Source organism: Cupressus sempervirens, chromosome 10 (genome assembly GCF_028749045.1).
Source record: "Cupressus sempervirens isolate cs-2001-9-10 chromosome 10, ASM2874904v1, whole genome shotgun sequence".
In the NCBI taxonomy this organism is placed as follows: domain Eukaryota; kingdom Viridiplantae; phylum Streptophyta; class Pinopsida; order Cupressales; family Cupressaceae; genus Cupressus; species Cupressus sempervirens.
In genome coordinates, this window is record NC_143127.1 from 116,314,518 (window position 1) to 116,331,127 (window position 16,610).

General features: G+C 35.9%; 1 protein-coding gene across 1 annotated transcript; it reads right to left on the minus strand.

Annotated features, from left to right (window-relative positions):
- Positions 1-12,265: 12,265 nt before the first annotated feature.
- Positions 12,266-14,314, minus strand: LOC149532867 (WRKY transcription factor 6-like). Its single transcript, XM_089806142.1, has 4 exons — positions 14,191-14,314; positions 13,939-14,040; positions 13,506-13,856; positions 12,266-13,143 (listed from the first exon to the last, which is right to left on the minus strand). Exons 1-4 carry the CDS (start codon positions 14,242-14,244, stop codon positions 12,589-12,591), a joined length of 1,062 nt encoding a protein of 353 aa, XP_089662268.1. The 5' UTR covers positions 14,245-14,314; the 3' UTR covers positions 12,266-12,588.
- Between the last annotated feature and the right edge of the window lie 2,296 nt (positions 14,315-16,610).

Sequence of the window (16,610 nt, forward strand, 5' to 3'; positions counted from 1 at the left end):
CTAATCTTAACCTAAGCCTAATCCAAGCCTTAATCATTTGCACATTCCTAAGTCAAGTTTAAGACATTCTTAATCCAACCCAAGTCAAAATATCTCAACTCTCTCACAAATATCTCAACCATAAAACTTTATGAAGCCCATAAAGCCATAAATGACTCTTACAAGCCCATTCATTGCTCTTACAAGCCATTATGAGGATCTTTATGAGCTTTGAGCCTCCTTTGTTGACCCCTCAACCCCTCTTGCTCTAACCAATGACCTTGTGACGTGTGTCAGTCCCTGATTGGATGTAAGGAAGCACAATTCATGTGCTCTCCTCTCATTCAATCTAAACCATCCATAAGCTTTCTTCCATCCTTGCATCCTAGCCCTTGATCCCTCAAGCCCTTTGCCTATTCAAGGAATCCTCTCCCAAGCCATTTTAACACAATCTAGAAGTAAAGCCATAATGCCATTTTGAGAAGCCATTTTTTACATCAAATCCATTCACCAAAATCTATCAAAAATTCTCCATTGAAGCCCATTTGAGCATTTGAGCATACATACATAATCAAGCCATCTTAGCTATTAGACATACCTCTACATCAAGTGATCATCCTCATTGAGAGAGCCTATCCATGGCTCATATTCTCATTTGAGGACTTCACTTTGTCTCTCATGAAGTAATGTTAAATTAGTATACAAATTCTTTTTTATTGTTTTAATTTAGTGTTTCTAACATACTAAAGTAGCATATACATTTTGGCACACCCGATGGGACCCCACATGGGTCATCTTCATTAGCTTTTTTAGTCAAGTTTTGTATGTCATTTGCTAATTTTGGCTAATTTTGCTTGTTTTTGTGATTGGTAAGATTGTATAAATTGGTTTTACAGGTCCACATGAGCATCAAGAAGACAAAGGAACTCATAGTCTATCTCATAGTGTTTGCAAATTTTTCAAGCTTATAGGTGGACGGAGCACTTGGAATTCTTCTTCCTCTTCTTGTCTATATTCTTCTTCTATTCCGTCTACTACTTCTTCTTCTTCTTGAGGGATCTTGGCCTTTTTTTTTTAAGGAAGAAAAATGATACACACTTTTTTTTTTAAGTGCTTAAAATGAACCCCCAAATCATACTTAAATCCATTAAAATCTAAAAATTTGCAAAAAAAAAAAAAAAAAACTTTTAAGTGCTTAAAATGAACCCCCAAATCATACTTAAATCCATTAAAATCTAAAAATTTGCAAAAAAAAAACTAAACCAATCCAATCATTTGCATTATTGCAACATCAAAGTTTTAGATGCATTGATGCAAAGTTAGGAACACTTCATTTTTGAAAATTTAAAAAGAACTTCAAGTTTCTATTTCAAAAGGTTCAAAATCAACACTAAGTGTACACTAAAATCTAAATCAAACTCAAAGCATCAATCAAGGATAAAATGAACCTCATTTGCAAATATTTTAAAGTTCTTTTAAACATCTCATGAAAACTAAGAGTCCTAAATGGTTGCCAAAATTGTCCTAAAAGCTTTGTTATTTGTTCCAAAAAAATGTCTTGTTGCAAAATCTTGAATGTTTCCTAGGTTTTTCATGCATCAAAACAATCTAGGAATATCATTTTTTTAGACTTAAAAAATGCAAACTAGAACACAAAATCTTGAATGAAAACCAAAGCCCAAAGAGTCATTTTCACTTTTGAGTTCAAAACAATCTTGAATGATCTAAGGTTAAAACAAAGCACTTCAAAGTTCTTAAAACAACATGCAAAATCTCAATCTTGAATGCTCAAAGGAAAAAACTTGAATGTTTAATCGCTTCTCTTTGAATGCATGTTGCTAAAATCACTCTTGAGTGCCATGGATTAAAATCAAGTTTGTTTTTTTATGAATGCATGATTAAAACAACAAATCCAATCTTGAATGCCATAGATCAAATAATCATCTTTTGGGGCATGAAAAGAATCCACATTTTAGAAACTTCCTAAGTTATAAAAACAAATAAAGACACTTTGAGTGAATTTGTTGTTGGACTCAACCTCTTTAATCACCCATCATTCTAACCATTGATTGCAATATCAATGTCATATATGGGGATGGGTCTACCTAAGAAGGTGTTAAGTGCTCCACAAAAATCAAATTCCACTCGCTTGAGTTTTTATTGATTTTTCTAAGATATAAAATTTCTTGAATGCACATTAGTCTCACTAACACTTCATTTGGGCATAAAAATTGAACAAATCTTGAGGTGGAGGGCCTCCGGGCATGCGCTTGAAATTGAGCTTTACACACATCTTTTTTTTGGGCTTAAAACAAAGTCACACTCAATATTTAATGCCTTAAATAAAATAAATCAATACTTGACGTGGAAGGCCTCTGGGCATGCTAGTTTACTTTTTGTTGACCCTAAATCTTCTTGGTGTATTCATTCTTTGATCACTTCTCTTTTTTTGGTGCATTTCAAATTAGAATTGAACCTTTGCATCTTAATCACGTGTGTTTTCAAAAAGTCTAGATCAAAAAAACTTAAGTGTCAGTTGGAAAAGAACTATGTCTTTTAGCCCAAGATCATCCAAGTCTTCTCTCCCCTTGTCGTCTTTCGAGGCCATCTTGGGTATATAAGATTAGGATCCAAAATCTTGTTTAAGTTTTAGGAGGCATGCTCATGGATTTCATCACCCCTTGGGATGATCTCAACTCCAGCGTTCTGACAGAGTATAAAGATCAGGAGGTGAATCAAAGACACCTCTCTTGGGATCAAAATTCTATCACTTGGGCTAAGCCTCAAGAAACTTTATACCCTTGAGAAGTGAAAGAGGAGAAGTGGGTTACCGCTCCTCTCAGTTGTGTGACATCTCTTTCATTTCATCTATGGATTTGGACCTCACGTACCTTGCATATATCAAGGACTCCCTAGCTAAACAAAATTTCATCCTTGTAGAAAGCTTCCTAGGATGTTGGTGTGTTTGACGTGCTTGCTCCAAACTTTTGTCTGCTTGTTTGTTCATAGCTTTTGAATGAATGTTTGCCAACTTTGGTCAAAATCCCAGAAAAGCATAAATCTCCTAGCTCAAGGCATACTTAGCATAGTCACTGCCTCATCAAAAAATCATCCAAGCTCCCTTGCCGCAACCGAATCTATCTAGTTCTTTTCTTTAGAACAATCCCAAATCTAAAGTCCATCCAAAACATCCCCCCAGCTAGCTAGCAACCCAATCCAAAATCACGCAAGCCTTTAAGGAATTATTGTTACTCTACCAGAGTTTGCCATCCAATCAATCTATCCAAATCCCTCAATTTCCTCAAGGTTATCTCTTTGATAGAGCTTTTTCTAGGGTAATCTAGCCTTGTCAATTGTCATCCCTCATCACCTTAAGCTAAAGGTTGGGATCCACAAGTGGTCAATCTCATGTCATTCCCATAGGATCATTTGTCTATCCTCAAGTTTACACCAAAAGCCACCAATCCTGCACATAGGAAAGCAAAACTCTCACTTTTTGACAGCATACCCTTGAAATCTTCCATCCACAAGAAAGCCAAAAATCTCTAGCCAATCCTCCTTAGGTCTGTCATGTAGCTTTGACTCTCCCTAGGAAATCTTTCATCAGCCAAATCCAAAATCTACGCTTAATCCAAATCCAACCATGAGCTTTCGTGTTCATCCATATGCAAGACCCCATCCCCATCCAACTCATCATCAAAACATGAAATCCCAACCCTATCATGATGAATTTGGTTGCATTGTCCTTTCTCTCACTACATCATATTCCAATGATGATGAAAATCTTGTTGACTATGACGGGTATCTTGAGAGCCTTAGATGCCTTCTGCCAACCATCCTCCAAAATCCAAGCATTTCTCCAAACTATCTAGTCATGCCATCTCATATCCCAGCTTCTCCTCCATCACATAATGAACTAAGCTTCCAATCTTCCACCCCCACCACACCAGATATTCCTGTCAATCCACCACCTCCACCTTCGATGCACGAGTCTCCCAAGAATCTCCTAGAGGAAATACAAGAAAAGTTGCCTCCAACAATTGATAAGCCATGTCATCTAATCCAACCATGTGAAGTAGTCAGTGATGAAGCTTCCCCATCTATAATATCACCTCCATCTCCCATAGCTATCATCCCCATACCATCCATCAAATTGCTTAAAATCCTTCCACTCTCCGCAAGCATCAAAATCCCACCACCTGTCAAATCCCTCCAAATCCTATCCACATCACCTCCAAGCATTTCCAAAATCTCTCATAATGACCCTTATCCATCCATCTTCTACTCACCTATCTCCACTACTGAATGTCCAATCTATCCATCTACTGCCTTTGAAGAATCCATCCCTTCACCTCCTATCACACCATCCACTCCAATCCAATCCTATCAAGATCCTGCCTAAAAGCATGTTGACATCCCCCAAAGCATAAACAAAGATATCATCGTACCATGTCTTCCATCCATAGTGCAGTCACCATTCCCTCCATCTCCAAAACCTCAAGCCATACCTCCTCTACTGCAGGATATCTTTTCATCCCATCAGCTAAATCAAGATCCTATCCTACCATCTCCTCCGCTCCATGCTTCCATCTTACCACCTATCTAAGCTATTCCACCCTCTATAATCTACCCTCTTGGTTCACTTACATTAATCCATGGTGGCCCCCTCTCAACAGAAGAATTAAGAATAGTATCTCCCCATTGCAGTACATCTAATAAAGCACTTCTACTATTTTCTACAAGCAAAAAGTTTCCTCAGCTCGTTCAAATGCTCAATCGATGTCATTATCAAGGTCAAGGTTTAGGACCACAAGAGCAAGGAATCAAAAAGCCTATTATTGCACAAAAGAATCTAGGATTTCATGGTCTTGGATATGTATACAAAGGCTCACCATCTAAAAGTGTTGGTACATGCCATCCCCAAACCAAGCCTATCTCCAGGCCCACAATGCCAGCCTCCCATCACTCCTTCAAGAAATCTTATGTCATCCCCCCTCCACCATCTTTGCAACCCAAAACAACCTACCATATCCCCCCTTCATCTGCTAAATCCATTTTGGTTTCTCATGTCCCAAAATCTACCATCCTCCATCCTCCTATTAGCCATCATAAAAATCCTATTCCCTCCATTCCTATGCAAGATCAACAAAGGCACATATCAGGGCACATCATCCATCATCATCCCCCTACATGCTCTTCCATATCCTCTCCATCTCACAAAGCTTCTCCTAACCATCTTCCCAAAGCTTACTACAGCAATGTGAATGCCAACTTCAAAATGCATAAAGCTAAAAATCCACATCCTAGGCAATCATATGTCTATTCTAAAAGACATACTCCAAAAAGGAAAAATCCCATCAAAGAATGCAAAACAATGCAAAAGCCTATGAAAAGAAAATTCAAAATGATGTGGATCCCAAAGAAAAATTTGAAACCCAATGCATAATGGCTTCCACCATTGCTAATCCCCCATCCAGTGACTCGTGTCCCCCATCTCCTAACTCCATCTTGGGTGCCTATATCCCCAAGAATGCTTCCACAAATCCTCCATCAAGCCCACATCTACCATCTATCCCCCATATGCTCTTTTCACACCTGTCCCAACATGTGCCAATGTTGATCCTGAAAGCATCCCCATCTCATGCTCCTTTCTATCCTATTCATCCCTCCATCTCCTACCATCAATCCCATCTAATCTGATCTATTGCATAAATTAGACATTTGGTGTACCAACAGCTAGCAACAAAATTGAACATTCCAACAGCCAGTGAAAAATCCCAAAAAAGCCAAAATAATTCTAGCTAAGTCAAAAGTCAAAAAAGAAAAGAAAAATAAAGCATCCACTGGTGAAAACTTGGCAATTCAAGTGCCTTAGACAAGTAACATGATGAAAACTTGGCAAACAAGCATCATGTGTAATCCAACCATCCCCAGCTTAGCCTATTATCCTCATGCTTTTGGTCACGTCTTGCCATCCAGCTCCATCTTCTAATTTATCCACCTATCTTTTATCTATCACTATCCACTTATCTTCTGCAACCTCACCCCATCATCCCATCTATCATCCATCTCCCTAGTGCCTTCAACTTTTCCATCCTAGCTTCAATCCTATCACATCCATCATAAGACCTCTTTTCGCATGTCATCTTTTGACTGGGGGCACTGTATTCCTTGGAGATCTTGTCTTGTCCATCCTCCCTTGTCATTGGTATTTCACTCTAGGATATCCTCATGCAAATCCAATGTCATTCTCTCATTAGCCATTCACTCTAGCACCATCTATCAGCTCAGCTACCACCAACCTTAGCATTGTCCCCATCCTTGGTTGCACATCTATCATCATCATTCGATGCATCCTACCAAATCCATATCTTCTGCTATCACCTCATCCTTAGCTTCTGCATCTTGCACCAACTTGAGCCATCCCGCTATCTTATCATTCGAAGCTCCTATACAGCTTGTAAATAATCTTTTACAAAGCTTGTATCATCCCTTGTATCATAGCTTGTATATCCAATCTTTTCCAAAATTACTTGTACATTTGTACCATATCTTGGTCCGTCAGCTTGTACATCCTCTTTAGCTTAGTACCATTGTATCTATCAAGCTTTCGTGTCAGGTCATCCTTGATCAGCATCTTGTACACATCGCACAAATCTTGGTTAGCTATTCCAATGCATCCTTTAGCTAGATCTCCTATCACCAAAGTGTTATCCTTCTTAGCTCAACTTGCCAGACGCATCACTCATCCAAATCCACCAGCTTAGGTGCTCTTCGACAGATCCTTGCAGGATATAGCTTTCCTCATGTCTGATCTTGGTCCGTTAGTACCTCGTCCTACCCATCTCATTGGAAATCGGTTCTTTTTTGGATTTTTGCTCTCTTTTGATTTGAAATCTTCCCTTTTGGGTCTTGAAGTATCTTTTCCAAGCAATCTTTTTGTTCCCTCCTCAAGGTTGCCACTATCTTCCATATCATGGTATGCTGCGAATGGGGCACTTTGAGCATACCATTTTGATCAAGTCTTTCGTTTGTTTATTTTTTGCTTGTGGGTTACCCAGTGTTGGTTCCACACTATTTCCTCTGGGTTTCATGTGTGATGTTGGGGCAATCCTTGTGTCTTTGTTTCAAGTCAGTTCGTCAGTCCTTTGGATGGTTGGTGACATGGCCTTGATGTTCTTGGTAACCTTGGCAATTAACCAACAGTCCTATAGCAAATCCAGTGCTCAACTACATGGTGCTACTTCTCTTTGAAGTATCCCCCTGCTCAAAAAGCTTCAATAGATTCCCTTTATCTCCATTATCTCCCATCCATATCCAGCATCTGTCTCTCCTACTCCAGCTTATACATCAGTATCTCTTTGAATCAATCTTCACGTTTAGCTTTAGGGATTCACAATCCTAGTCTTAGGGATCCACCAATCCAATCAATCCACCAAGCCTCATCTTTTGAGATCCACAATCCTAGTCCTAGGGATCTCTGAAACACATCTTCCTCCAATCTAACTCTTTGAAATCCTGTTGCATCAACTTTATAATCCTCTCATCCTTCTCTCTATCCTAGATTCCTTTTTATAGTTCTCTTCTCCTTCATCCTCCACCTTCTCTAAAGTATTAAGCTTGCTTCCTCTTGTGCATCTGATTCTCCTTTATCATTCTCCCATAGTAAGAGTTTGAGCTAATTCAACCCCTTCTCTTTGCTAATCTGAGTCTTCTTGCTTATCCCAGATTCTTGTATTTTTCAAGAAGCCATCGAGCCTCATTTTCTCTCCCCACCGCCTTCTTGAGGGGGCATCTCATAGTCTAGTCTCTCCTTCTTATGCAAGACTGGGGCAACTTTGTTCCTAAAACATCTTCCTCATGTCGTTTATATTCAAACTTCTTTGAAATAGTGTTATCTCAACACTATGTCAAAGAGGGGCAAAATGTAGACACCTAAATCTTTTAGAAAATAAAGTATTTTTATTTTCTAAAAAAGTCCCTGATGACATCATCATTTATTAATTAAATTATTTAATTAATTTATTTATTTATTTTTATGCCATTAAATCCCTTTATCTTAATTAAAAATATTTAATTAAGGATTCCCTCCCAAAAATGTTTAAATCTTATTTAAACATTATTTCTTTATTTATTAATTATTTAATTAATAAATTGACCAAAAATCCCAAAATAAATAAATAATTTTTTTTTTTGCCCAAAACTTAGCCAATTTCCTTAAGACCACTAACCTCTTCCAAAATTTTCTAATCCTTCTTTAATTTCGATTAAAGGCTAATCTCATCATTTCCTACCACTAATCCCAACTCAAAATATTTAATTAAGATTAAATATTAATCTTCATTTTTATTAAAAATATTTTAATAAATATCTCTTCAACCCAAACCCTTAAAATAAATAAAACTTTATTTATTTCCTAAAAACCTTTTTTATCCTCATCCTAGGAAGTTTTAGACTCTTCTAGAAAGTCTTCATCCTCATCCAAAGCCTAGACTCTTCTAGAAGATGCCAATCCTTATCTTTAATCCTAATCCTAATCCCCCCCCTAACCTTGTCACATTCCCTAAACATGGGTTAAGACGTGCTAACCCAAGCCAAAGCCAACAAATATCTCCTACTTCACCCACCCTCATTAAATGTCATCCACTTTCCCATCTCTAACAAGCCTAATCTAATCTTAACCCAAGCCTAATCCAAGCCTTAATCATTTGCACATTCCTAAGTCAAGCTTAAGATTTTCTTAATCTAACCCAAGTCAAAATATCTCAACTCTCTCACAAATATCCCAACCATAAAACTTTATGAAGCCCACAAAGCCATAAATGACTCTTACAAGCCCATTCATTACTCTTACAAGCCATTATGAGGGTCTTTATGAGCTTTGAGCCTCCTTTGTTGACTCCTCAACCCCTCTTGCTCTAACCAATGACCTTGTGACATGTGTCACTCCCTAATTGGCTGTAAGGAAGCACAATCCATGTGCACTCCTCTCATTCAATCTAAACCTTCCATAAGCTTTCTTCCATCCTTGCATCCTAGCCCTTGATCCCTCAAGCCCTTTGCCTATTTAAGGAATCCTCTCCCAAGCCATTTTAACACAATCTAGAAAGTAAATCCATAATCCCATTTTGAAAAGCCATTTTTTACATCAAATCCATTCACCAAAATCTATCAAACATCCTCCATTGAAGCCCATTTGAGCATTTGAGCATACATACATAATCAAGCCATCTTAACTATTAGACACACCTCTACATCAAGTGATCATCCTCATCGAGAGAGCCTATCCATGGCTCATATTTTCATTTGAGGACTTCACTTTGTCTCTCATGAAGTTATGTTAAATTAGTATGCAAATGATTTTTGATTGTTTTAATTTAGTGTTTCTAACATACTAAAGTAGCATATACAGAAAGCACCTAAAACATAAAGATGTTGAAAATAGTGAAGAAGATACTTGCATTAATTTCATCAAACCCACACTCATCAATCAACTAGATGGAAATTATCTACGAGCAATTGTTCAACTTCATGGAGATCCTATGAATGTTTCCTTGTAGGAGTAACCACAATTGGTTAAATATGAAGTTTATCCTTATGTTGTGCTTAAGTCGAACATGACTTCAATTTCTCCATGTAAAGGACCTTGTCATTAAAATAATAAGATCTACATGGACTAGGAGATCCCTAAGTAGTTTGATGATTACATGAAGTTTGTGGTTAATGACACCACTGTAGTTTATGACTGGCTCCTTTGGAATCCTTGTGACTCTGGACATGAAAATGTAGGACAACAAAAATTTGAAAGGAATACTGATATGAGAATGGAGCAATAAAAGATGGAGTCACTCTTCACTGGTATGATGTTAGTGCCGACATATCTGGGCACGGTGATGGTGGTGGAGTGCATTGTACTTGGATTCATGTTGATGCAAGACCACTATCATGGAGTGGAAATATTCATTAGACTCATGAGATTCAGGAGGAGATTGGTGTATGTCATCCTATGAAGGTTTTGGATTGGACCACTAATGTGTTTTATGAATTGCTTCCATGGGATCCTAGTGGTTTTGGACATGACATTGTTTCTATTAGAGTAGTGTAGTGGAGGCCTAGTTGTGGTCTACCGATCTCCATTAAATTCAATTATGCACATTTGATCCTCAAGAAACATGGAGCTTCTAGTAGATATAGCTATCCACATCCACAATTGGTTTGGCATCTTGGACATTGCATATTTCTTGAGGACAAGCAATCCTTAGGTTGAGAGGATTTGTAATGTCCCCAAATTTAATAAAATAAATTAAATAATTAATGGTCCCAAAATTTATTTAATATTATTTGGACCTATAATTATTTAATAAAGGAGCCCAATTTTTATTAATTGCACAGGTTTTATTGTGTTGACATTGCCCTTGAGACTTTTGTCCAAGTATTTATGTGCAACATGTAGGAAGTTGTTAGTATGAGTGATTTGGATTATTTATTTTTACACTACAAATTCCTTTTGAAGTTCAGTATTATTTGTCATTTGGGAAGTGGAAAATCTTTCCTACTTGGCTATTTTAGTTTTGATTAGATTCAATCCTCACCCTATTCCATCTTTGTATTACTTTTCTTTAGATCTACACATCTTGAGTGCCATATTTGTCTACAAATATAATTGCATATATCTTATGCAATTGATCTTCTAATATCATGTTATCTAAAACGCAACATTGGAATTTTCTCTTTCAAAAATAACACCAACAACAAAACATACAAATCTTATAGATTTCTGAAGAGCTAATTCAATCCAAGTATGTAAATGAACAATAATCTACAACAACCCCGTATGACATTCATGGTGCAAAGTATTCCCTTTTGATCGAGTTCTCCTTCGAATAAAGTACTCCCTCAGATCAAGTTCTCCTTCGGGTTGAGTTCTCCTTCAAGTTGAGTTCTCTTTCAGGTCGGGTTTCCCTTCGCATTAAGATCTCCTTCAGACTTATATTCCTTTTAGACTAAGTACTCCTTCGACTCAAGCTTCCTTTTGGATCAACATCTCCTTTGAACCAGTTTTCTAGTTCTCCTTCAGGTCATGTTCTCCTCTAGGTTGAGTTTCCTTTCAGATCAAGAACTCCTTGGGCCAAGTTTCCCTTCAGATTGAGATATTGTTTAGACTGATTTTCCCTTCAGATTAAGTTCTCCTTTGGGTCAAGTTTCCCTTTAGATCAATATCTCCTTCAGACTAAGTTTCCCTTTGGATCCAGATTTCACTTCAAATTTGATTCTTCTTTGAGTGGAGATCTTCTTTGGATCAAGATTGTCTTCAAACACAGAATGCCTACGCCCAAAAATGTCTTGGGAATATTACAAGGTTTTCAATTTTTCTATGGATTATAGGGTTCCCATTCCTAGAAACCATTAGGCAAGGTGAGATCCCTTCCCTCTCAATCATGACAAGTTAAGCAAGATTTTCAATTGCTTTTTTCCTCAAGTTGAGGAGGTAATTGTTATGACTCTTCACGAAGATTGGATAACATCAAATCCACCAGCTCTACCACATGACAAAATTTGTTTATGTTTCTAGTAGTGTTGTAATTAAATTGTTTTGTGTTTCTAGTAGTGTTGTAACTATTTATTATTTATTTTGTTCAACGTAATTTCAGTGTACAGAAATATTATAGTTAATCTTTTTAAATGAAATTTTTTAACATCTATATTTTAGATCACATTCTTTCAACATTCCAGTGCTATAATTTTATAGATCACAAAATACAATCAAAAACATTAATTCTTAAGAGCCTCGCAGGTTGATTTCCTGACTGTTTCTTTAACATTTTATTTTATGAAGGCCATCATAGAGAAAGTAAAAGGATACAGAGACTTCAGCAGTAGTTTGTATTGAAGAAAGGGATATAGAGTAGAGGTGTTTCAAACAGGATCAGACACTGTGCTGTAAAAAGGAAAATTCATAAGAGTTTTATCATTCTCAAATCACACCCTCACTATAGAGCACGAAGTAAACATGACATCCAGAGGCTTTCTGGAAAAAGTACCATGGGCTATGGGAAAAGAAAGCACCATAAAGAGTTATCGTTAATCTTTGCTGGGTATTCAGTGTTTTAATTTACATTCCACACAATTTTGATTCGTTTTTAAAGCGACCTTTCCTCTTCAGTCTATCAATAACTTGTATTTCAAACCTAACTTATTGTATCCAACATTCAACGCTTTACTTCATTATATTGGCAATAAATAGATCTATAGATCATATTCAATGGTATCCATTTTAGTCTAAGTCTGCCAAATTATATAAGCCATTAAATGGAGAGAAAATAATCCTACAAACACAATGGTTCACTTAATTCTCCAACATGAACAACGGATCCTTTTACAGGAGACTACAACGACTTGTTTTACTTTTCTTCCTTCTACGATATCTCTCGTTTTTGAAATGAGCAAAATATTAAGGGAGTTTAATTTGCTAGGTTCATAATAATAATACACATTCAAAACAACAAAAATATTAACCCCTAGTATTACATGAATACATAGGGCGAGCCCTTGAAGGTTTGATGCCTTGCATGACATTGAGTACCAATAAGAGAAAAACCTTTATGCACCTTAGCATTGTACACCCCATCTGATAATAGAAGCCGCTACAGCCTCAGCTACTGCTGCTGTAAAATTGGGATCCGCCTTCAGAAAGGCCGATGGATCCGATCCTGACTGACTATGATTCATATTGCTGCCATGTGAAGGCCTTTTGGCCTCGACCATTCTTTCTGTTTGTAATTGTGAGTGAAATGACTGATTAGGGTTAGAGCTCGGTTTAAGGATACGATCATCAGTGAAGTCAAGAGTGATGGATGGATATGAACCAGTTGATGAGATGGTAGCAATGGAAGAAGGAAAGGGCAGCTTTTTGCCTTCAATAGTACTCTGCAAAAGGAAGGGATGGGCAGTGGTAGAGTTCATGACGGCAGTGGCAACTGGACTGAGCGAATGGTTATGCTCTCCTTCATAGGTCGTACTCAAAACGCTAGGATTCTCACTGCATCTCTGTACCTTCTTCCTAACTGGACAGGAGTAAACCGCACATCTGTAATAAGCTCTCGGCCATGAGCTGTTTCTTGTCATTTTCTGACCATACTTTCGCCACTGGCAGCCATCGTTGACCTGAAAAGTTTCAACAATATCAGAATTCTAGAATCCATAATGCTAGTTGTTGTTGTTTATGAGCTTTCGACATCATCTATGCTTATCATTATTATTATTAGAATATTTCAATAATGCTTTATACTATTGATAAAGGATTGCAGGATGTGATTAAAAACCCAGTCATAATAGATCATGAAAAGTGATCCCAAATTTTAATTAAAAGAAAATCAGCAAATTACAAAAGGGATAAATTTACAATTTAATTATTGCACTCTGAAATACAGCCATGTCAAGAGACATGGCATGATAGAAACTAAATTTGATGCTAGGATTTCTGCTCCTTTCAAATTTATTAAACCTAAAACACAAGTGATTCTTACTGCGGGTGTGTCTGATCTTGACTGGAAATATAAAGTGTTTTTGCTCTGAACCACTGGTGGAATCCCCGGTCTTCTGCCCATTGAATGGGGTTTCTGAATCACAAAATCTTGATCTATGCTGGACTTGCCTCGACCATTTTCACTCTGAAGGCTAATTTTCCTCTTCTTGGAGGAAACCCAGTGATCAGCCATGAAGGGTTTTGGACTTTTCTCTTGTGAACTCTCAGAAAGTACGGTGCTGCAATCCATAGCTTGCTGCCTGATCTCCCCATTATTTGATACCTCTGCTAAATCTATCCCTAATTTCAGAGTCTCTCCTTTCGATTGTGCAGATGAACTGTAATACTCTTCCTATAAAATAGAGAAATGTCAAGATTTAAAAAATTTCATTAAAAATCTACTCGGTCGAGTGAATTCCAATGAAATTTTGTACCTGTTGCTTCATGATCAATTTATTATAGTCGCTGTATATTTGATTGATCATTGATATGAGCTGTTGGTTCTCCTTTCTGAGAAGTCTTAATTCGCTCGTAATCTACGCAACTCTCAAATATTAATGAAATGTTATTGAATATAAATCACTCCCTGAACAGTTCAAACAATCTAGGGCAAACCAATCTCAGAAACAAACCACAATTTAGGGGAAAAAAAAAATTCTTAAAATTAAAATACATAGGAGGCCTACCTCATCTGAGAACCCATCAGAGAAGCAGTTTCTACCTTCAATAATCTTTTCCATGGGAAACTCAATTGAAGAAACGGATAGAGAATGCAAATTTGTTTAGTATAGGAGGAGAGAGCGAATAAATAAAGAAGACAATGGATGTTTATTCAACGGCGATTGTATATAGACTTGAGTTGACTTGAAGGTGCCCAAATTTAAGATCTACTTGAGGAATACTCATTTAAGCTACACATTAAATCGGAATCTAGGGAATGTGATGTATGGTTAATAATTTATACAAGTGGTCAGAAGATTTCTTCGTTCTAACGTCGCAAGGCGGGCAACTAAGTTGAATACTGTCCATTACACGACAAGCTTTGAGAATTCAAATACGCGTTTTCGGCTGCTCTAACATTTTTGTTTTATATCGATAAGTATTAGCAAATTGCAGTGAATTTGTTAGGGTTCATTCATCGTACATGCAGTCGCAATAAATGAGATACCTCAGAAATTGGCACTAGTTTTAATTTGATGAGTGCAATATTTGTATCTCGCCTGCTGATCAAATATCTATAGTCAACTAAAGCACTAAAAGCATCAGATTTATATTTAGGAAGCTATTTAGTATAAGGTGAACATCACTATCAAGTGCAATTTATGGTTCATTGGATATGGTAATAAGTTTGAAATTGTTTTTATTAAAGGATGTTTCAATGGGCTGCAATAATTCAAAGAAAAAACTATATACAAATATAGCATGTTTAAAGTAATAATATACTATAAAGCTGTAATCTATTATGAATTGACAACAAACAAAAATAAAATAAACAACTAATAAATATAATTAACATTGTCACAATAACTATCAGTTTGGGAAGTCTTATTTCTAGGAGTCAATAGGAGACTAGGCAATTAAAATGCATAATTTGAAGGTACCTAATATGAATATATAAAGGACAGCTTACCTAAAAACATACATCAACAAGAAAGAACCAACAACTAGTTATACTCTAAAATGTAGGTTTTGAAGGTCATCAATGAAGGAAATTAAAAAATAGATTGTACACCACTAAAATCATTTGAAAGACCACCCTTAGTTAGAGATAGAAAGACATGTTTATGTTTAAGAGGACTTATATTTCTTCTTTGCACAATTATCTAAGAAATATCACCCTCCAAATGTTTAAAGTAAGTTATAACATGTGGACAAGAAAAAAAGAGCTTTACATTTGAATGGATCAGAGAAAAATTCATATCAAAATCTTTATCTAATAGGACCATTCAGAATTGTTCTAGTTGGATCATCTTTTGAGCTGCATTAGGCTCTTGTGGTGAATTCATAGACTATTCAACATTACAAATAGCAACAACTTTGAACTCAATTCATTTCTTCTAAATACATGGATATTGTGTTTATAATTATTTTATAAGGTTGTAAATTTAGAAAGATCATATAAAAAGTAACTATGGAAATATTTATATTATTTTTAAAACATAAACACTAATCTTTGTATGATGTGTAATCTAAACATCAAAGAGGACTATATTCATTTAGAGTAAATATAATTATGGCATACAAATTATGTTCTTTACATAGGACATACATTTTAGCATATTCATGTATATCTCTCAAAACATAATACAACAAATAAGTAAAAAATGGAGAATTATTGAATTGGTGACACCACAATCACAAGAAGCTTGAATACAAATTTTTAAGATATCATGAAAGAGATATAAGACTTTTCACTACCTATTAATCTAAAGATTTATAATAGTTGTTCATTTGTGTATCATATGAAAGTCTACTGTAATAGTAGTACTTGAGGATTAATTTTTTTCTTTTAAATGTCTTTATTGATTAGGAAAGTACTCTACAGCATTCATAAGGTGTGGGGTTGAGGATATTAGTATTTTTGAGTTGACTCATCAATTATTTGTCAAAGTTGACTCATTAATTATGCTTAGGGTTAATTTTTTAAGATGATGTAAGTTGTGTCACTAAAGTGAAAACATACCTTCTTCCAGTTGTATTGACCTATAGGAAAGATTAGAAATTGTAACAAAGTTAAAATTACTAGATAACAATATTGGACTCTTTGTTTGGTGGATGCAACCTAGTATTGGGTAAACTATGCTAAATATGTTTGTCTATTTAATTTATTTACGTGTGCTATATTCCTTTGTGTTATCATTTTTATTTACATGTAATTTTTATCTTCTATCTAATGAGTTCTAACACTTAATTTTTGTTTACTTTAAATTTTGTAGATAATGACATTAATTTGTCAACAAAATATTTATTATTTTCTCCTTGTGTTTAATATTAAAACATCACTAAAGAATTATAATCAAATTTACATTAAAAAAATATATTTTTGATTTTAAAAGAATCCAAAAAATATAGATAACTAATGAAAGACAAAAGCATCAATTACTAC

Excerpts from the sequence above, each read along its gene's own strand:
- LOC149532867 (XM_089806142.1), bottom strand. The coding sequence starts at position 14,244 with ATGGAAAAGATTATTGAAGGTAGAAACTGCTTCTCTGATGGGTTCTCA. Across the intron at positions 14,041-14,190 it reads CTGATGGGTTCTCAGATGAG|ATTACGAGCGAATTAAGACT; the intron begins GTAGGCCTCCTA and ends AGAGTTGCGTAG. Across the intron at positions 13,857-13,938 it reads AATTGATCATGAAGCAACAG|GAAGAGTATTACAGTTCATC; the intron begins GTACAAAATTTC and ends TCTATTTTATAG.